Source organism: Trichosurus vulpecula, chromosome 9 (genome assembly GCF_011100635.1).
Source record: "Trichosurus vulpecula isolate mTriVul1 chromosome 9, mTriVul1.pri, whole genome shotgun sequence".
Classification (NCBI taxonomy): Eukaryota; Metazoa; Chordata; class Mammalia; order Diprotodontia; family Phalangeridae; genus Trichosurus; species Trichosurus vulpecula.
The window spans coordinates 192276076-192298613 of NC_050581.1; the positions used below are offsets into that span (position 1 = coordinate 192276076).

The window sequence follows — 22538 nt, forward strand, 5'->3', positions numbered from 1 at the left end:
ATCAGGCACTAATTAGCAGTAAGGACCAGGTTCAAACCTGTCTCCACTCTGCTCTTTGGTCCATTTCTAAGGTCACTGGAGCCTGGGGGAACTCTAAAGACCATCAAGTCCAGCCCTCCATTTCTCAGGTGAGAAAACAGACTGAGGCATGGAAAGTGACAAGCCTGGGGTCCCACAGCAATCAAGCATTTGGGAAAAGGGGAGAGAAGCAGCATCTGTGGACTGCCTCCTGTGCGTGACAAAGAGGATGTCACCCAAGCTTCACAATCACCCTGGGAGGAGGCAGGGGCTGCCAAGGAAACAGACAGATGGCGGCTAGGTAACTCTTCATCATGGGAGGCCCCCACGCTGACGGCCACCTTGAGCTGGACCATGGGAGCCCACGTTCTTGTGCGTTTTGCAGCGACCTCACCAAGGGGACTATGGCAGCAAAGTGCCTCCCGAACTCCCTTGGATAAGGAACAGACTTAAGTTGAGGCTCGCCACGCTCTCCGCCTCACACAGTCCACTCCGGCCTCCGTGCTTTCCGCTGACCAACTTCTCATCCTTGTCTCTGAGCCTCCTCCCTCATCTCATGCCTGCTTGGCATCCACAGCTCCCCTGGTTTACTCTGGCCCAGAATAAGCTCACCCTCCTGTCTCCCTCCCATCTCCCCCTCCCACCCATGGGCCCCACTGGATTTTGTGCAAGAGAACAAGGAAGAAAACAAAGACAATCCCCGACAAATGAAAACGTCTTTATCAAAAGGCCAAGGAATCTACTCAGACCCAGATTAGTGTTAACCATCACCACACACACACACACACACACACACAGCAACACCCCGAAACTGGGAATCATGAACAACAGGAGCCTTCCGCTGGTTCCCACCCCCACCCACAGCATCATCCGTCCGGGCACGGGCGTATTCCCGGTGCTCTGGTCACAAGGCTAAGGCTTAGTTGTGCTTCTCAGACTGGGGAGAACAAAGGGCTGATCCCTCCACTGGTCGTCCCCCAATCCCCTACGTCCCTTTCCTTCATGCCCCAAATACGCACTGGCATCAACCCGACAGTGTGGGCCAGCCCAGGGTGAGCAGGATGGGAATCCCCCACCCCTAAAAGGAGTGCCTTCACCCACGTCCTGCACCAGGGTCCCTCCTATCAGGATGTGCGGCTCGGCCGCTCCCCCTTTCCCTGCTCCTAACCATCGCACCATGCAGCCCATCCCCTCCAGGGGGCCTCTGCCTCTATTACTCTCTATAAATAATTCATCTAGACCCAGAGTGAATGACAGCAAGCCTCCTTGTGAGACAAAAACAGCCTCTGGCACCAGTCCTGTCTGGGTAACCTTGTGCCTGGGATGAGGTGAGGCCCCATGCCCCTCAGGATGCTCCTGAACCCACAGTGCCTGAAGGCCCCACTATCCACCCAAGAGCTCATTGGCAACCTGCTGCTTCTTGTCCAGGCCATTCTCATGGGCCCGCTGCTTAGAATCACCTCCAGATAGAAGAAAACTGATTAGGCCTAGACATTAAATTCCCACTCACGCCACAGCTAAGCCAGGCTTCTAATGCTCCCTGCTATCTGTGGCTCAGAGGGGAGCCTCCCAGGAAATGCCTACAAGGTTTTCTCCCTTGTTTTCCTACCCCAGAGATCCAGGAGCTCAGGGGGCTCTGACTGCACCAAGTCCACATCTCTTTCACGACCCGTTAAGGCCCAAGGCTCCAAAGGTCAGCAGAGAAGCCAAGGCAGGGCTGTGGACAGCCATGGGAGCCGTGGACTCCTGACCTTACACACCATCAGCCTCCCAATCTAGAGTGAGAACTGTGATCACCAGGGGTCACCAGTATCCAATCAGGCAGGTGTGAGGACATTCGGGAGGATGCAAAGCTGAGGAAAGTCTTCTGGGGGCGGGGGACCGTCCATGAAGGTGTGTTACTTGAGGACAGTGCCTGCCTTGTCTGACTCAGCTTGCACCCTGCTCTCCCCAGCAGGTGGCACCTCAGCCTGGGCTGGGAGAAGGTTGGGGGCTTCACTGGTCTCAAGCGCTGCCTTGGAGCAGATGTCATTGGGAAGGGTCATAGGTGAGCCAGGATCCGTCTGCTGCAAATGTGGCCCTGAGCCATCCAGGTCAGAGTCCTCACGATCCGACCCAAACCCTGTGACTTCATCTGAAAGACAGTGAATTCAGTAATTAAGAAAAGACAAGACACCATATATACAGAAGCAACAGTTAAGAAAGATACCCTAATTGAGGGGTCAGATGCAGGGCAGGGCCCACTGACCACAAGTGCCTGGGACGGTTGGGACCACAACCTCTGCAGCCAGAAAAGCCTCAGGAGATCAAGGCCTCAACAGACAGGCTCTGGTCAAAGATGGGGCACCGTCAGCGACTCTGGCCTGAAAATCAGAGACCAACCCTCAGAACTCTGACGCAGCACTGGCTGTTCTCTGCTTGGTCACATGCTCAGTACCCACTATGTACAAGGAGCCACAAGGTCAGAATCCGGCCAAAATTGCCCCACCTTCGTTCCTCCAGACGTCAGCTTAGATCAGGGGTTTCTATCAGCCCTCTAAGAATGCCAAGGTCAGTAAGCCCCTACACGCTGCCATCCACTGGGGGTACAAAGGCAAAAACAAAGCGGTCAACAGGGGCAGAGACTGCATGAATGCATGCAGGCTTCTCAGGTGGTACAGCCTGTGCTGACCCAAAGACCAACAAGGTGGTGGGCTTGACACAAAGGAGGGAGGCTTCAGTCACGGGGACATCCGCTACAAGAGCAGCTACTGGGGGTGGGGGGAAGGTGGAAAGAGAAAGTCAATGCTTGATCTCACAGCACCAACAATGACTTGATATGCCTTTCCTAAAGGTCTGTGCCTGACTCTGACCCATGAGGGAGGAAGAACCGTTAACTGGGGTGGGAACCACAAGGCACCATTCCATGTTAGAGTGTAGGACTGAGATGGAGAAGAAAACTAGGAAGGGTCTAACAAGCAGCCGAGATTTTAGGACAGCGCATCTCAAAGGGTTCAGGATTAAAATTCTAGAGATAAAATCAAACAAAGACTTACTCAGCTCCTACTATGTACATGGCACTGGGCTGAGCACTGGGTATACCCAAAGAGCCAGAAGACAGTCCTTGTCCTCAGTCTAATGGGGGAGGCATGTTAAATACAGAGAGGTCCCCACAGGATAAAAGGAGATAATTCATAGAGGGAAGGCATGAGAATTGAGAGGGGTCAGGGAAGACTTCCTGTACATGAGTTTTAGTCGGGACTTACAGAGAACCAGGAAGACCAGGAGCAGATGAAAGGAAGCATGTCAAGCATAGGGAGAGCCAGAGAGAATGCCCAGAGCTAAGCCATGGAGGGTCTTATTCACAGGACCCCCTGGATGCCGCAGAGTCTGTGCTGAGAAGTCAGGTGTAAGAAAACTGGGAAGGTGGGAGGGGGCAGCTCATGAAGAGCCCTGAATGCCAAACAGAGCATTTTGTACTTGGTCCTAAAGGCAATGGGGAGCAGACCTGCATTTTGGGAAAATCCCTTTAGTAGCTGAGTGGAGGATGTACTACAGTGGGGAGAGACTAAGCAGGCAGACCCCCCAGCAGCCACTGCAACAGTCCAGGTGTGAGGGGATGACAGCCTGCACCAGGGAAGGCAGTGTCAGAGAAGAGATGTTGTAGAGGTACAATCAAGAGGCCTTGTCTCCATATTGGATAAGTGAGGAATCCAGGCCGACTCCTAGATTGGGAGACTGAGGGACTGGAAACATGGTGTGGAGGAGAAAAGGATTTGGGGAAAAGACAATAAGATTTGTTTTGCACATGTTGAGTTTAAGATGTCTACTGGACCTCCATTTTGAGATGTCTGAAAGGCAGTCGGAGATGCAAGATTGGAGGTCAGCAGAGAGACTGGGCAGGATAGGTAAATCTGAGAATGGTCAGTGTAGAGACAGCAATGAATTCCAGTAAAATTAAATCAGCCTATAGGGGATTCATTCTGTCAAGAATGAAGGTCTGAAGACACAAATAAAAACAACTTCAATAAGTAGGAAAGAGAGGAATTCCCTAAGAGCCTGAGGCAGACACAGACAAAGCTCACTCACTGAAGAGGAAAGCCAGGGGGGGATCACTGGGCAGACCCCACAGCGTAGCATGGTCCAATATGCATCTTGCTAGAGTGAGTTCAGAATAATCTGGGACTGAGAATGAGAGCCAGGGTCAACAAGAAGGGCTCTTTGGGGATATTTGGGGAGCAGAGGGTTCCCCAAAAAGGGCTAGGAGCTCTGCTCTGGGCACGTGGGCAGACAAGAACTGACAGCATAGGAGAGCTCATCTCGTTTGCTGCTTCCCTCTGCTAGAGAGAAGCCAACCAGCTAAGGAGGGGGATGGTGGGAGCACCACACTGCCTCGACGTCTTCACAGGCCCTATCGCAGGCCAACAACGGCCTTGGTGCTAGGATGAGGGGAAGGTATGAGTGCAGACCCCATCAGAGCTTGTAAAACAGTCCTGGACAACAGACATGCTCCTGAAGAACTGCAGGACAAATGGCCCTGTCTACCAGCTCGAAGCCACCACTGGACCTGACTCTTAGTTCCTGCCAAGATCCTAGAACCTATTAGTAGAGGGGTGGTTAGAGAACTCCCAGAAAATAGAGGAGGGATGACAAAGACCTGCCAGCCCAACCTTGACCCCTTCTTGACAGGGTGACTGAATTGGCAGATCAGGAAGATGCTTTCAGTAGAGTTTATCTAGATTTTAGCCAAGCATTCGATAGGAAGTCTTCCATTTAATTCTCATGGAAAAGATGGAGAGATGTGGCCCAAGCGGACCCAAAGAACAGTCATCAGTGCACTGTCTCTGATGGAAGGTCTCAGGAGCCCTGGGTGGGACCATGCTGTTCAACACTTCAGTCAATGACCCAAATAAAGGCAGAGAGCACACTCATCCAGTCTGCAGATAACAAAAGAGCTGGAAACCATAGCTAATACACTGGTGACAAAGTCAGGATTCAAAAAGATCTTGGCAAGATAGAATGCTGGGCCAAATCCAATGAGATGACACCAATTAGGGATAAATGTGAATTCCAAAAAACTAACTTCATGAATCCAAGATGGGGACGGCATTGCTAGAGAACAGTCTGTCTGAAAAAGACCTGAGGGGACTAGTGAACCACAAGCTTAACATATGCCCACAGGGTGATGCAATCATGAGTGGCCTTACAAAAGGCACAGCACCAAAGATGGGGATGATGGGGAGACCTCCTTTATTCTACCCTGGTCAGATCACATGTCAAGCACAGCTCTGGACACTCCAGGTTAGGAAAGACACTATAATGGTGGAGAGCAAGCCTGAGGGCACACAGGGTGGGAAAGGGCCTTAAAAGGCTCATTTTATGCCATACAAAGACCGACTGAGTAGCTGTATGCCTAGAAAGGACTAAGTAGGAATGGGGTCACTGCCGTCACCCAGAAGAGGGAGATTCACTCCGGCCCCAGGGAGAAGCACCAGGAGTGAGAGGTCAAAGCGGCTGAGAGGCCATCTGAGGTGGGAGGTCTGGAAGACCCTCCCCACCACTGGAGCTGCCTCAGGAGGCAGGGGCTCCACTCCCTGGAGGCTTCCAAGCAAAGGCTCCTTGTCACGTATGTGGTTGGGGAAACTTTCTCAGATGTGGCCACAGACGTACCTTGCAGCCCTCACTTCTGTGGGTGATGATAATGCTGGCTGAGAGTTCAAGTGGCTCAGGCCTACAGCCAGGGCCCACAGACAGGGCAGCAAGGGATTCCCCTCCAGTGGGTACGGCCGTCCATGTCACCCGTGGGCTGGCTAAAGAATTCCTACCCCTTTCCTATCAACCAGGGAGAACTGGAGTTTGGGTAGCCATGCCAGGCTCGGGGAAGCACTCACCTTTGTATGCAAGTGGCTCTCTGCTGGGGAGGGCATCCTCAGTTCCCATCACAGACTCCTCCAAAGAGTGGAGGGAGACAGAGGAAGTTGTGTTGGGCAGGGGTGTGACATCAGTGGTGTCCAAAAGGGCAATACCTGAAACATCCAGAAACCCTGGGGAGAAAAAGGAACGGGCTCCTTCAGACACCACTGGGAAACGCTGCCCCCAATCCAAGTGCTTGAGGTCATCCCACTGAACCCAACCCTTCCCCCTCTCCTCATAAGCCTCTGTCTTTCCTTAGCCATTTCTGAACGACTTCTTCCTCACAACCACTTTCCCCCAAACACTGAAATTCTTTGCTATCCAGCTAATTTCCACATTAGTCTAGACTAGACCAAGGGACTCAGCAGTGAGGAAGAGGGAATCTGGGCTTCATCACTCCAGCACGGTGACAAGCCCTGACTGCAGACCAGCCAAACCATCCAGACTCTGGACACTGTAAGCTGTTGGGAAGGAGAGGCAGAAACTGGATAAGATGTAAGAGAAGGCAGCAATCTACCTCTTCCGCCGCAGAAGCTCAGAGCAGGGCAGTAAGTGAGGGAGAAAAGAAACACGGTGGCCTGGTGGACTGACAGTAGGAACTGGAGGTCATAGGCTGGTGACCACCCACCCCCATTTCTCCAAGGGGTGGCTACCATCTGTCAAAGTGAGGCCACCAAAGAAAACTGACTAAGCGTGATGGATGCCTACCCCTAGGCATCTCAAATGCACTGAAAGCACAGAGTATTTCCTCAGAAACATTCTTTCAGCACAGAGTTGAATTTGACAGTCTAATCCGAAATGCTCCTTATTTTCAGAAGCCACTCTGAGGCACAGCATCTTCAGGGATGTCACTAAGAAGAGCCCTCTTCATGAATTCGCCTCCCCTTCCTTCATCTCAATAGCAATGACACCCTATGGGCAGGGACTGTTGCCCCAGCTATCAGACACTGTCATGACACTCAGTTTTACTTAACTATTCATTGCTGGCATTGTAATAACAAAGGGTTCCCTTTATGGGGGAAGTGGCTACGATATAAAAAGCTAATACATCGATAAATTATTTTTAAAAGAAGGAAGAACTCCCGTCTACCCATCTCCTTTACAGATACCTGGGTCCATTACTCTCTGGACAGGGGGAGGTGGCTGAAGCGATGTCTCCACAGAATAAGCATCCCTCCTTGAGGCTGAGGATTGGTCCACATCAGGGACATCCATAGCCCCATCAAATGGGGAATCCGGTGCCTGTAGCGAAGCCTAAAAATACCAAGAACCCAAGAGAGCATGAGTCTTGCTTCCTACTGATGGGGTCACAGCTACGGCGACGTCCATGGGTCCATTGTCCCTTTTTTGTCCTTTGAGGTAAACGATGCTGGAGCAGTAATGATCACAAGAAATGCTAACCCCACCCCATCACCCCCTCAGAGCAGGCCTTGCCAAGAACAATGATGAGCATCCAAATGTAAAATTTACCATCACAGAAAACAAAGGGGAGCCTAGCAGAGCCCCCAAGATGTGCTTGTAGGCAAAGCTGCGGCAGCCCTTTCTGAATGTGTCATCAGAGGCCACCTCTGCAGACAAGGCAAGGAGAGCTTCCCTCCACCCACAGCCAAGCCAGGCCCACCCCCCTGCACTTTCAGGGTCCACCTGACTTTCCCACACTGGAGAACCCCAAGCAGAAAGGCCTGCAGCAAAGATAGCTGTCTGGTGCTGACCAGGACAGACAGAACATGAAGCCACGTGCCCCAGACAATGGCAGATGACCAATGCTAGGTAGTCTGCCTGGGTTCACAGCTTTCCCTAGGGCACCTTGGGAGTCGTATTCCCCCTCCTCCATTTTCCTTGCCCAGATTTCTAACTACTCCTTTCCCAAAGGCACAGTCTAAGCAAACAGTGACAGGCCTAACCCTAACACTACTGTGTTAAATTTAATCTATCCTTTTAAAAAACAGGCTCTCTGTAACAGAGATGCATGGTTTCGTATACAGTATTATGAGTGGAAATGTGCATATTTAACAAGTTCATGATATTTTTTAGGTAAAAAGACAGAGAAGGGAGTGGACATAGAAGGAATAAATTGCAGTTATTACTTTGATTAAAAAGTGTAACAGGACATCACAGAATATGGAGCATCCTTAACCATAAAATAAACGGCTAATGTGTACTCCTAAAGTCTGTTAAAATAGTCCCATAAATGAAAGAGGCTCTTCAAAGATTCTAACAGCCAGTTCTCCAGGAGAACTTGGGCCTTTCCAAGCCCCACCCCTGCCCCAATGAATCTGAAATCCAAGATTCTCCAACATCCCTTCTCTTCTCCCAGGCCACTCTATCAACACCCCAAGAGCAGCAAGTCCTCCAAGCCCCGCTCTCATCCCTCCCACTGACATGGAAGTTTATCCATCCTACCAGGCGACTGACACAATGCGCCACAAAAATATCCATCTGACATATTTCAAATGTGAAAAACCCAAGGTACCCCATGTGGCTGCCCACCTGACCAGACAGACCCCAATAGGAAGACCCTTATCCTACCTCTGTGTAGCCTCCCTGGCCTGGGCTGGACAACAGGGTTTCAGTGGGGAGGGCCACAGGTGGAGCGGCGTCCAGCGGCTTCTTTGGGCTGACAGTCGGGATTCGGTGCAAATACCCATATCCAATTCCACATCCTAGACTGTGGGACACCAGAAAAAACAATGGAATACAAGACTTTTCTCCCTGTGGTCCATATTCCTCCATTCTCTCCCTCAATTCATCAGCCTGCTAGGAGCAGGGCCTTCTCCCCACCTGGTTAGCAGGGCTGATGCTCAGAACAGATGGCCCGATCCAGAACCCTAATTCAGTCCAATGTGTGCTGCTAGAAATTAACCACTTTGGCCTGAGCAGATTTTTACACTCATGACTTGCCCAGAACAGATGAATGCATGCCAAGATGCCAACCCTTGGCTGAGCTCTCTAAGGAGATGGAGGGCTCTCTTCTAGCCCAGCTCTGACTCCATGGATTTCCTCCTGCTTTTGGCCTGGTTCTCCTCCCCTCCCTAGCCTGCAAAACTAAGAGACAGCTCCTGTTGCTTCCTCAGGGCAATCAGCAGCCTGGAAGTCTGGCTCAGGCCACAGCCTAAGAAGGGCAGAGGCCAGCTTGACCAAGCCACAGTCCAGACAGTCTACTAGATGCCCATGGTCACTTGGTGGCACCTGTCAAATGAAGAGTGGGGTTTTTTGCAGCTTCTTGTCATCGGGGCACAGTAACTTTATCAATAAGACACAAGCCCATGTGACAATGAGTTAAGGAGGTAAGCCAAGAGATGCATCTGTCAAAGACCTCACCCATCCCTGGCAGTGAAGCTGGAAGAACCCATGGGCAGGGACACCAACAGGGCAGTACCTTCCTTCTCCACCCCAGGCGCCATTGGGAGTCACAACCACCTCACGGCACAAGTCGGTCTCAGAGTTATAAACCATCAGCTTCAAGGGCTTCCCCTCGTGGGATTCGATGAGTGTGAAGAAGTCCTCTGACTGAATGAAAAATGGCATACATCAACACCTTGGCCACAAGGCTTCACTCTCCTCAGTGGGGGGACCAAAATGGGACTGCGGACAAGTTCTTAACCAGACCCTTGGCACACCCTCCAGCCTGCAGATGAGGAGCTGGAGTCAAGGCCAAGTCTGCCTCCTGCTCACCCAGGGAAATGGACCCAAACCTTGGCAGGAGGCCCTGGGCAGGGAGCAGATGAGCACAGGTCCAGGGGTGCAGGGGCAAGGGCTTTCTCACCTCCTGAAGAATCTGGTCAGAGCCAACCACATAGTCGGTGTACGGCTGAAGCCCAGCCAGGGCTGCAGGGGATGAAGGCTCCACGTCCTAGGGGAAGAAGCACAGGCATTCCCTTAGTGCCACTGGTGCACTGACCAGCTAAGAGTTAGAGCCTAGACTCTCCTGGGGGACTAGGAATCCCAAACAAGCACCAAAAAGGGAGAAAGGAGCTAGAACCCCCACGTGCTGTCTCCCGCCCCCCCCACCAGGGACCAGAGCACTTTCAGCACCCAACATAGGGCCTGGCACACAGTAAGCGCTTAATCAATGACTCACAAGAAGGAAGAAGAAAGTCTCTTCCAACTCTGAGATTCTAAAGGCATGAGGACTCTCCCCATCAACACAAATGGGATGAAGAAATGAAGAAAAGACTCCAGTGTTTACTGGCGGATCGACTGGCTGACCAAGGGGAACAAGACTGGGTCTGCTTGGCCCCCCAGAATAAGGGGGTAGAAGCTGAGGGACGATTTCAGGAACATCTCCACGCCCAGCCCCCCACCATGGAAAGGGCGGCTCAGAAGGTCCTGGGTCACGCCCCAGGGTGACCACAGCTCTTAGCAAAGGACATGTGTTAAGCCTGGGTGAGCAGGACTCTTCCCCAGGCCTGAGTTTGGCCTAAGTGGTCCCTGAGGCCCCCTTCAAAAGTCTGGAATTCTCTGAGATGAGGATTAGAAAAAGGTCCACGGGCAAGCCGCTGACCCAGGCCAAGTGGTCCAACCAAGCCACATGCACTTGTCATGTGCCTGCCATGTGCCAGGGCTGCTGGAGGCACTGGGGACACACAACAAAGGAGGCTGGCTAATCTCCAGTGAAGACCAGCCGAGACAAGAGCACCGAACCATGGACACCCCAACACACAAAGCTGCCTCTCAGTAGCTGTCCTTACACAAAGTGGCTCGGCCCAAGATATTCTGGGAGGAGAGAAGAGGACACACAACCATGGGGAGTGTGGACCGATGTGGGACCTACATGGAGGGGGCGCCAGCCGAGAAGACTGAGAGGGAAGGCAGGAACAGTAACACAGGCCTGCGGGAGAACACGGGCAAGGGACTCCAAATGTCAATGGCCAGATGAAAGGCCACTCGGGTTCCCAACAAGAGAACGCAGAGAAGGATGAGATGGGAATGGTCCCTGTTGGAGGGGCTGCAGAGAGAAGGGGTGCTGGCATTTTGGGGGAGCTGAGAAAAGGCCAAACAATTCCGGAGAGCAGAGCGGATTCACGCAGAGAAAGTGACTAAGCTGACTGTGGCTCTGATCCCAAGAGGTCACTGCAGGAACACACTGCAGGAAAGTCCCCTAAAATACTTATGATCTGGGGGAAAAACCAGACTCCCATCAGATGGGGGAAGCAACTAAACCAGGGCAGTAAATGAGTGTCAAGGAGGAGTCGCCCCATTGTCAAAGAGACACTGGAGGGGCCACACCGCCGAGCAAAGTCAGGTAACACACGCTGACCACACCCACGTCAATGACAGCCACGCTGGGGCAGAGACACCCAACATGCCAGTCTCTCCCTTCTCTGCAGGGAGACCCCTGAGCACCTACTCTCCAAATCAGCTTTCACCCTTTCTCTTTCTTATTCTTGTTTCAAGAAAGAACGCTCTTATTGAGAAAAAAGAGGTGAGGGAAAGACACGGGATTATGAGGTTTTTTAAAGTTGTAATTATTAGGGAAAAGGGGAAGAGGAGATTCCGTGCACTGCTAGGCTTGGCAGAGAAAGTCCCCAGAGCTGGGGAGAACTGTGGTGTGTCGGCGACTCTTTCAAAAGGCCTGACAGTCAGGGGAGGGAAGAAATGGGACCAGATGGACGTGGAAGAAAGGCCAGAGAGAGCTTTGTGGAGACGGCCAAGAGTCACCACAACAGTAACAGCAGACGTTTGACGTTTGCAAGGTGTCTTGCAGACATTACTTCTTTCAAACCTCCACTGTAACTCGACGAGGTGGATACCACAGAAGATACAATCCCCATTTCACAGGTGACAAGGCTGAGGCTGCCCTGCCTCTCAGCTAGAGACCTGAGCATGTTCACAGCCAGGTGGGAAGAAGCCCCAAGAGAAGAAAGACACCTGAAAAAAGGATTGGGACCATCTGGTTCATGAGGTGGGAAGGACTGAAAGGCAGCTGGGTCCCTAAGCAGTATAATGGCCTGAATGGCGGGCCCGGAGTCCCAGAGATCTGAGCTCAAATCCTGCCTCAGACATTTAAGGCTGTGTGACCCCTGGACAAGGCACTTTGTCTGCCTTAGTTTCTTCATGACAACCTCTACCCCACAAGGCTTTGTGAGAGTCAATTGAGATACAGAACTATTTACAAAGGGTTCTGCAGACCTTAGCCGCTATAGAATCCTCCTCTGAGACAGACAGGAAGAAGGGAGGAGGTGGGCCCAGAGGATGGTGTCAGGCCTGAGGCCTGCTGGCCTGGAGAGGTGGCTGGGGGCAGAGAAGGGGCCCTCCAGGTGAGGAGAGCAGGAGTCAAGCAGGGTAGATAGGGGGGCTGCTGGGCAGCAGAGGGGGCCCAGCGAAGCAGAGGACTGCAGATTGGGAACAGTGGAACCCCAGAAGCCAGGAATTTTAGGTAGTGAGTCAGGAGTCAGTGGATGACCATGAGTACATGAGGGGAGCCTCGGGGAGACATGGAGGAGGAGGCCACGAGGCAGGCCCACAGTGCAGGCCAGCACCATCTGCTTACCAGAACATGCCACACGTGCTCGTTGGCCCTCTGGAAGCTGCAGAAGCGCACGCTGGCCCCCAGCAGGCCCTGGCCTCCCCACATGTTGCTGGGCACCACCTCCACCTCGCGCACCCGCAGGGTCTTGATGCTGTACACCTCCAGCTTCACCGGCTTCTCCATGTTGGCCTTCAGCAGGTCCTTCAGCGTGCTGCTCTCCTTGTTCTGTCATTGGGAAGAGAAAGTGGGGAGGGGGCCCCCAAAGCTTCTTCCTGTTAACATATCCTGAGGCCCACAAGAGCAACCGCCCCAGCCCTCTGCCACAGGCCCCCACCCAGAAAAAGGCCTCTCACCACCAGCACCGAGAGGGGCAGGAGGGGCAGGGTCTGCCCCTGCACTCACCAGCCTCGAATGGCCAATGGTGATGATGAAATCAAAGAACGGCTCCAAGCCGGCCTGCTGAGCTGGAGAGTTCTCCTGAACCTGGAAAACAAAAACCCAGACAACAAGAACTAAGTCCACGGCTTCAGGCCGAGGAAACCCACCACGCACTCTGAACGTCACCCCTCCTCCTCCTCTGGGACTCTGCCAGCAGGCCCTGCGTGGGGACCCTCTCCCCACTCTCCCCTGCTTCTGAGGCCCCTTGTGGGGCTGTCTTCACCCATCAGAAGGGGAGCACCTAAAGAACACAGACTGGCCCATCTGCCTACATTTCTACACCCAGATCTCAGCACGGTGCCCGGCCCAGAACGCGCCCCATGTCAGTGAAGGCTTTCTAACACAGAAGGAGTAGGACTAGTACTGGTGGTGGTGGTGGTGGTGGTGGTAGTAGCGCCGGTGGTAGTACTGTACTCATACTAGTACTAAAACTAGTAGTAACAATGATAGTAACTAGGATTCATATAGCACTTTGAGGGCCCGCAACAGGAATTTTCTTACCAACTGTGAGTAGGTTCTATTATCCCCACTTCACAGATGAAAATAAGCTGAGGTAAAGTGACTTGCCCAGGGTCACACAGCTGGGAAGTATCTTCAACAAACTCAACTCCAGTCTTCCCAACTCGGGTTCCAGGCTCTACCCACTGTACCACCTGGTACAGAACAACCAGACTGCTTAGCAGCTCTGACTCACAAATTCCCCTGATTCCACCCCATTAAACCCAGAGAACCCAAGGAAAAATTCACCTGCTTGGATCAGTGAGTCCAAAGTGAACTGGCAGAGACTGACGACTGAGCTCCAGAGGGGAAGGTCGGGGGCTGGGCAGAGACTGAAGGCGGGAGATGGATCCAGGATGTACATCGGGGAGACTCACCCTTTTTTTTTAATTCATCCACGATTTTCCCTTTAACTATCCAAAGCAGACACTTGGAAAGTAAGTACCTCATTCCTAAAACCTTCGGCAAGTACTTCCCAAGTCCCTCCTATGTTCCCAAAGACATGCCAGTTTGGGCGAGATGGGAGGAGAAGGGTCCAGCGACCTGGGGCTTTTGGGGCAGTCACATTCACACACATGACAGGTTAAAGAACACCAAACACAGCTGTGCAAGCAAGTCTAGCCAAAGTGGGGGAAAAGGGAAGGTTTCCTTCACAGAAGGGGTGAGGCTGCTGCCAGCCTTGAGGATTTGGATGAAGAGGAGAGAGGTCATTTGAGGCAAGGACAGCATGTGCATGGTGTGTCCCTGCAACCTGCAAGAAACAGAGAGGGTTCATGCAAGGAAGCAGTCGGGTAACAGGGGCGCAGGGCAGATCAGGAACCACTGGAGAAGTCCTTTGAAAGGGAAGCCCGAAGAGGCCCTGGGCAGAGGCCAAGACTCTAACCCCAGAGGCGATCATGTGCCAAGGGGTGTAATGGGCCAGGTCATCTAACAGGACTCTTCACCATGGAGAGAAACTGGGCCCACAGAGCTCAGGCTGGATCCAGCCCCGGGAAAGCAGGGCCTGCTGGTCTGGCACACATCCACAGAGCAGGGCAACTTCGAATTAGAAAGCACAGATTAATCTGCTACTGTGTGCCAGCACTGGGCCAGGTTCTGGAGAGTCAGAGACAAAAATACCACAAACAACCCCTGCCCTTACGGAGCTTACTTTCTCCTTACATTCTCCATTACAATTAGATTTAAATAAATACAAAGGTGGGGGGGGGCGGGGCAGAAAGAGCACTAAACACTGGAGCTCTTTGGAGCTCAGGAAAGTTTCTAAGGAGAAGCTGGTCCTCAGGCTGAACCAAGAGAAAAGAGTCCCGAGCAGGGAAGAACAGCCCACCTGAAAGCCCCGAGGAATGCCATGGACTGGGGTCCAAGGCCGGCAGTAAGGGGCCAGTCTGGCTGGCATGGAGAACTAATATTGAATCAATCCTGAAAGACAGGCTGGAGCCAGGTGGAGAAGGGCTCGATTTAAGGGCCAGAGAAAGCACGAGTGCATATTAGCTGAATCTGCTTGGTGGGCAACCTAACAATACACAGTCACAAAATCACCATGCCTTCTGATCCAGTAATCGTACTAATGAGACACTACAAAGAGTATCATTATGAAGAAAAAAAGAAATAATGCACGAAACAGCGAAGAGCAGAATGAGCAGAACTAAGAGAGCGCTGTATGTAGTCACAGCAGTAGTGTCTGGCTTTTGTTGTCCTTTTTTTTCTTTTTGGCACGGCAATTGGGGTTAAGTGACTTGCTCAGGGTCACACAGCTAGTTAAGTGTCAAGAGTCTGAGGCCCGATTTGAATTTAGGTGCTGCCTCCAAGGCCGATGCTCTAACCACTACACCACCTAGCTGCTCCTAGCAATATTGTTTTATGAACAACTTTGAGCAAATAAGTCATTCTGACTATTATAAATACCCAAATTAATAACAAAGGGCATATGAAGAAAGATGCTATCTGCAGCCAAAGAGAGAACTAATAAACAGAAATATGTCTAGAACGATTTTACAGATGTGTACACATGAGTGTCTGATGATAGGGCAGGGAGAGGGGAAGGGAAGCAAAAAAGGAAAAGCAAAGAAATGCGCAGGATAATTTTATTACATATTTTAAAAGAATAGCAATTCGTACATAACAGATTTGCAGTTTCACGAGTTTCACGATCTTTTTTATTACACTATGTTATGGAAATTCCATAAATTCAAAACAGATTATAAAGAATGCCCCTGGGCACAGTCCCACAGAGAGGACGCGTTCAATACATTTTTATTTTTGATGACGAGGATGATAACTTCTATGTGAGTTTTTTTAAATATATGGAATTTTTGAAAAGAAAAAAGAAAACTATGATATTCGAAATTCTTTCTTATAATCCTCATTATAATTATTACATAAATACCTTTAATAGTTGCAAAACCGAAAAGTGATGTGAGCTCTGGAAAAGCCAGACCAACCATGTTTTCTTTCCAACATGACTAATACGGAAATGTTTTGCATGACTACACATGAATAATCTGTATCCAACTGCTTGATCTCTCAATGGGGGAAGCGGGGAGGAAGGAAGAAAATTTGGAACCCAAAGTTTTAAGAACGAAAGTTGAGAATGCTTTTTGCGTGCAACCGGGAAAAAATCAAATACCAAATTAAAAACAAAGAAAGTCAGACCAAGCTAGGCAGGTCTCAAGTACAGTCACAGAAATAAACTGGTTGCCTAAGACTGAAGTACCAGGCTAGCTAAGGGCTCATCCCCAGAAGTCTGACCAGTAGGGGATGACGGCGGTTTTCATCATGACCATCAGTATCAGTAACCTCCCGAGGCAAGGAAGTATTGAAATCTGCTTCAGTGAAGGGATCACCACATGGACAATGTCATAAACATGCAGATTAAGAGGAAGTGCTTAAAAAGTTCAAGTACAGAGATACACACCACATCCCCGTGTTAAAACCAACACATCCGTCAAGGCCTTGGAGTATGAGAGGGAGACAAAAATTTAGATCATCATAAAATTATTTAGATAATTTATTTAATCAGTAATTTAGAATGCTACTTAACTCACACAACTCCAAGTCCAAGTTCTGCTGCTGGCAGCTAAGAGCAGGCTAACCTGGAATTTCTACGTCCCTGATACTATTACGTGCTCGGTCGTGGCAGAGCCCTGGATGAGCAGTCATGAGAAATGCAGTACTTGGTCAATAAAATCATGCTGTGGGCTTGTACATTAGTCACAAATGATGTAAACTTTACTTAAAGAAGAGACTAGAAATAATTCTAAGTCACTGTTATTTGAACATTGGAAGACTACAACCTATTTAAACCAAATAGGTCTATGGCTTCCTACAAAGGTTTAACAAATTAGATACTTCTAAAAAGGAAAAAAGAAAAAAAATGTATGTGTGATTGCTAATGTCAAAAAAGTAGAAGGAGCCTAAATATTCAACAGCTGAATAAATGACAGTGTGTTAACCATGATGAGACGTGCCAATGCCTTTAAAAATTAAGAATAAGGAAGACAGAACAATTTGGAAAGATATACAGAATCATGCAAGCCCAAAAATCAGAGCCACAAGAACATTACGTGCCCTACTTGTGAAAAACACACACTCCAAAGGGGACAGAGCAAACGACTAATGAGCTGGGATGAATACATTACATGCAAAAATTCATTTCGAAATGACAATTGTTATCTTTAGTTTTGTTTAAACTCATCTCTTTAAATACACTTGAGCCTTTAAGTACAAAACTATAATAATTAAATAATTTTTAAAACATCATGACAACATGAAAAAATTCATCTCTCCCTCCACCTGCTGGTTAATGGTCTAGAGAGCGAAGCCACGTGCGCCCCCCATGTGAGTGGCTCCCTCCACCTTCCTTTCACTAGAGCCAGGCAAAAGCCTACGGATTCAGATCAGCTCATGGGCAAAGCGGGTGGAGCGGCAGCTCCCCAAACGGCTGGTGGTGAGTGGTGACCCCACTGAGGAGATAGCTCTGCAAGGCTCTGTTGGGATGATGGAACAACAGCCAATCTCTGCCTGGCAGAGACCAGGTTCCTCAGCTGCTTCATCATCCATAAGGATAGCTGGCATATGAAGGTGAGGTGGGTCTGTGGGATCCTTCTTCAAAACCAGGGTCTCTCTACAAAGACAAAAAGACTCCTGTACCCCAACAGCTTCCAGAATACCAGGGGAGGACACGATTCTTCAAGAGAACGTTTCTAGTGGCCAATGTGGCTCTGAGGTTCTGTCCCAACTCTCACCCCAATGAGGTTCACTCCTGGGTGTCCCACCCACAGATAAGGAGTGGAACCCCAGGTGTACGTGACAGACACAGGCTCCACCCCTCATAAACATATCAACAGTACGGAAATCCAGGGTCTCTGACTGGCACGTACATCTGCAGAGATGGCACCCACACCTGGCAGTGCCCTGGAGGAAGCCCCAAAGGGAGCCGTTCTACACTGAGATGTCTATCACGGCAATGGCCAAGGGAATCTTCCGTGTGTTATTTGGAGCCCTCTCCTCAGCCAAGAGAAGAAAGCAGGGGGTTCTCTGGCAGATGGATGACTTGCACTCGAGCGTCTCTTCCTGGATGACAGCACTGAGGGTGACCATGACCATCCTGGCCCTGTGCCTTTCCATCACTACTTGCTTCATCCAGAAGCTAAGACAAGACAGATGGCCCATAAGAGCAGAGGACTTGCCTCTGGGTACTAAGCTAAGAACACCAGTAACAATGAAGGTGGCGAAGATGACAATAACGAAGACAGTGTTTGACGTACAATTTGAACTCGTCTTCCAGATTCCAAGTCCTAACCATTGGGTCACACAGCCACCTAAGCGAAAAGAGAAATGGCAGAGGTTCCTTCTGGGGACAATGCCCATCCTGAGGAGCTCTGTCCTGATTGGACATTGTCCACTACACACAGGCCTGGCTCCAGCTGTACTTTACTCCCTATTGGCCATCCAGCCAGCCAGCCAGCCAGCCATGCTCTCGCACCCATTCCACTTCCCAGGTCTGGACTCAATCGAATCAGCGGTCATTGCTCCTGGAAAGGGTACGGCAACCTACCCTTCTGTGAATCTACTCACCAAAATACCCCTCCCCAGCCCCCTGCTGGGTTGTCTCCGCATTAGAACATAAGCTCCCTGAGAGCAGAGGCTATCTTGACTTTTGTATTTGTCTTCCCAGCTCATAGCATGGCACAGGAAACATAAAGTATATAATAAATATTCTGTTTGCCTCTGAAAGATAGGACACATCCAAGGGAGGGTGTAATTCCCTTTGTTTTGGGGCTTTAAGAAACAAGGACTTTGAATAGGAAAAGCCTTGGGGACCAGCAGGAACCGGCCAGAGATCATTTCGGAACAAGGAATGCAGAAAGTTCTAGTTCTCTCCACGGCATCCCGCTCCTTGCATGTTCTAATGACGCAGGGCTCAGTATCTCCAAAGACAGTCATTTCCACTGTAGAACAGCTCCAAATGTTAGAAAGTTGTTCATTATGTGGAAATGAAATCTAGTACCTTCTACCCTTTGTTCCTCAGTGTGGCTCCACGAACCATACACAAGTCCGCTCTCTCTTCCACCTAACACAGCTGAAGGGAGCGATCATGGGTCGGTCTGCTGGTCCGGGGAGATTAATCTAATTAAAACTCCCATGACGCCTGGCTGAGTTTCCCCCTTCCACTGAGGCTGACCGCCGTCAAACCACATTTAGCCAAATATAGCTTGGAGAAGAGCGTCCTGGAAATGGGCTGCCCTAAGCCTGGTCCTGAGAGGGTACCAACAGCCCCACCTAGCCCTGCTTCTGCCCAACACACAGTCGCCTATGCTCCAGGTGTCCTGGTCCACTAAGGCAAGCAAACCCAACCAGGCTGTTCTGAAGAGAACAGTGTGGACTTTGATCAGTCAAGCAGGAAAAAGCCTGGAACCAGAATCAAGAAAAGAAACAGCAATGTGCACAGAACAGGACAAGGTGTGTTCAGGGCATGTAAAAGAATCGAGGGACACATCTGAAAGCATTCCTAGGGACGTGAGGACCCAGAGGCACAAGGAGACGGCGCACAGCCCACCTAGAGGGACAAGATCATGTGCATGGCGCACTTTGAGGTCTGCACAAGGCCAGCCACACACTGGCAGAATCTGGGAAAGGGTAAGTGGCCAGCCTATGGAGATGAGTGTCAGCCACATCATGGCCAGGTTTACAGGGCCACATTCAGAGGCACCATATAGAGAAGGACTAAAGGAAGGGAGCTGGTGGCAAAGCCCCAGGAAAAGCTCTGGAGATGGAGGGACGCCAAGCTAACAGGAATAGTCTACAATGTACCTGAGACTGCCATCACCCATACAAAAGAAACTGCCTTTAGAGGACCTGACAGCACCGAACTCCTACCTTGGTTGGGCAAGTCACACCTTCCTATTCTATGGCAGGTTCTCTGGGGTCCCTCCTTCCAGCTCGTGGCCCTGAGGTCAGAACAGGCCCTACACTGTCAGGCGAGGTCAGTAGATGGGTCATAACTGCTAGGTGGCTAGGACATAGGAGAGGATCTTGATCCAGAATTCATGATGTAAAAACAAAGGGCATTTATAAACTTATTTGTAATAGAAAAGAAAATCTGAGTAGATGCAGAATCCAATAACCCTGCAGAGCCTCTGGTGCAGCCTGCTGTGTGTCCAAGTGTAAGCCCCTTGAGGGGAGGGGCGTTCTTGTCTTTGTCTAGGGCCAAGCAGGCACTTACTAAATACCTGTGAAAAAGACTGATTGATACGGCAATATGTTTGTATGACTGCACATGGATGACCTCAACCAGACTGCTTACCACCTGGGGGGAGGGAGTGATTTGGGACTCAAAACTTAAAATATATCTTCATCTACATACATGTACATATATTAAAATTTGTTTTTACATGTAATTGGGAGAAAGAATAAAATATTATTTAAAAAATGCTTGTTGACTGACTATTGATATGGTGTTCCATGAAATTCATCTTGACTCTGAACCAAGGGCCAAGCAAAGTGCCTGGTATACAACAGGTGTTTAATAAATGCTTACTAACAGGAAGTCAGCTGAGGACCATCTTCAGAAGTACAGCTGGTCAGCTATGCTACAAGACAAACATTACCATGCTATATCCTTGCCTGGGGTTGACAGAGATTCTCTCTCCGGCAGCGCAGAAGCTTCTTCCAGAGGGTTTAAAACCAAACTGAGGGTGCACTGGAGAAACATTCACATCTCTAGACAATTTCTCTTAGTTGTTCTGCACGAACCCCTCCTCATCAGGCTGAATGTGCCGACGCTGGAGTTGGGGGAAGGAGGCCCAAAGCCTGGCTCTGCAGGAGCCCCTGCGGGCCAGTCTGTCCATCTCTAAAATGAGAGGCTGAGCAGAGAGCCCCAGGCGCCTTCTCACTCCCAACAACAACAGCTGATCCCACTATCATGAGTGTGAGAACTGCAGTCTGCACGCAGGGAGAAAGGCTGGTCATCGAAAGCTAAGTTGGGTTGAGGCCCTTCTGAAAAGACACCTCCAGAGGCTCCTGGAGACCGGAAGACCTTCGAGGCCCTCCCCAGCCCAACTCCTCAGCTGGCCCATGAAGAGGAGGGAGTCCAGGGAGCCACGGGGTGATGGGCAGAGGAAGGATTAACACTCAGGTCTCCTGACGCGTGACTGACGGCCCATCCTGCTGCCCACAGCTAAAGGGACCTTTAAAGATGCCGGATGAGAAAGCACATTCTCCACTATGTTCCTGCACCCCAACGATGGCTTTGGCTTTGGCAAGAGGCCTGAGCAGAAGGTGTGTCAGAGGAACCGAACGTCAGCAGTAATATCCCAAGGCATGGCCTAAGATCTCAACGGGGTATCCTTGAAATTCCTTAAGAGGATTCTGCGTGCACAACCACATGGAGCAGTCTTGCTCCAAATCCTTAGCCATAAGAGAAATGCAAACCGAAAGAACCCTGAGGTTCTGCCTCATCGCACCCTGCAAACTGTCGAAGATGACAAGAAATGGCCACAGTAAACGCTGGAGAGGCTGTAGGAAGATAGGCACACTGATACATTGTTGGTGGAGCTGTCAAATGGTACAACCATTTTGGAAAGCAATTTGAAATTATGCAAATAAAGTGACCCAGAGACTCCAGGACTGGACTCATACCTCAAGGAAACTCTTGATGAGAAAAGTGTCCATCTATATGAAAATTTTTATGGCACCACTTTTTGTGGTAACAAAGAAGTGGAGACAAAGTCAGGGAATGGCTAAACACCTGGCGGTGCAGAATGTGCATAAATGTAATGGGCTCAGCATGTAAGAAAGGAGGGAGGCGCGGAGAAGACTGGGAAGAGCTAACTGAACTGATGCAGAGGAAGAGGCAGAACCGAGGAAGGGCCCAGGGCGGGCACGAAAGTAAACGCGGACGGAGCCAAACTGTCCAGGGGCAGCGGGCCCGGGGAGGAGGGAGGGGGGAGGGCCCCCCAAGCCTGCGCGGGACCCCCGCACTGCACCGTCCCGGGCTTTTCCATCTGCTGCGCAGTTTCCTCTAAACATTCTCTTTGGCAACTGGAGCGGGAGGGGGAGGGGTCCCAGGGATGACCACGATGACGTCAGAAATGTTCTTTTAAAATGGACAAAAAATAAAGCGGGGGTGGTGGGGGTGGTTCCAGCCCGAGAAATGGGGGACACACACACCCCGGGGCCCAGAGAGGGGGCGCCACTGCCCTGGGGTCACACAGCTGGGGTGGGGCGCTCAGGATGAACCCCTTCGTTCTGACATATGGGGAAACTGAGGCCCAGGGCTTCGGGGATCTATCCGGGGTCACAGGGCACCAGCCGGAAGCAGACTGGGAGGCCACCTTGTCCGACCCCCTCACTGGACAGGTGGGGACACTGAGGCCTCGGTAGGTTTGGTTTTGTTTTTTTTTTTTTCCCCTCCCGGAGAGAGCTGACGCGGACCCCGCCGACCCCACCCCCGCCCGGCTGCCACGTCACTCACCCCGTGCAGGTGGAATCCCTCCGCGCCGCCCTCGGGCTGCTCCGCGCTGGTCGTCAGGCCCATGGCCACACGTGTCCCCAGGCAGCCACCGTCTGCCTCCGGCTCCGCGGGCTCCGGTCCGGCCCGGCCCGGTCCAAATTGATGCGCAGGCGCAGCTGTCAGCGCGGCAGGGGATCCAATGGAAAGCCGAACTGGAGGCGGGGCGAGCGCCTATTGCCAATCGACCTATCCGGGATGGATTACTCC

At 50.9% G+C, this 22538-nt stretch overlaps 1 protein-coding gene across 1 annotated transcript; it reads right to left on the reverse strand.

Annotated features, from left to right (window-relative positions):
* Window positions 1–715: 715 nt before the first annotated feature.
* Window positions 716–22528, reverse strand: GORASP1 (golgi reassembly stacking protein 1). The gene is made up of 9 exons (XM_036737518.1): window positions 22293–22528; window positions 12785–12865; window positions 12404–12607; window positions 9677–9763; window positions 9290–9420; window positions 8440–8578; window positions 7020–7164; window positions 5889–6041; window positions 716–2152 (listed from the first exon to the last, which is right to left on the reverse strand). The coding sequence occupies exons 1-9, from the start codon at window positions 22353–22355 to the stop codon at window positions 1917–1919; spliced, it is 1239 nt and encodes a 412-aa protein (XP_036593413.1). The 5' UTR covers window positions 22356–22528; the 3' UTR covers window positions 716–1916.
* Between the last annotated feature and the right edge of the window lie 10 nt (window positions 22529–22538).

Coding starts and splice junctions, on each gene's coding strand:
- GORASP1 (XM_036737518.1), bottom strand. CDS start 22,355: ATGGGCCTGACGACCAGCGCGGAGCAGCCCGAGGGCGGCGCGGAGGGA. Junction 12,608..12,784: donor CCATTGGCCATTCGAGGCTG/GTGAGTGCAGGG, acceptor TCCCAATGACAG/AACAAGGAGAGCAGCACGCT. Junction 8,579..9,289: donor GCCTGGGGTGGAGAAGGAAG/GTACTGCCCTGT, acceptor GGTGTCCCACAG/TCTAGGATGTGGAATTGGAT.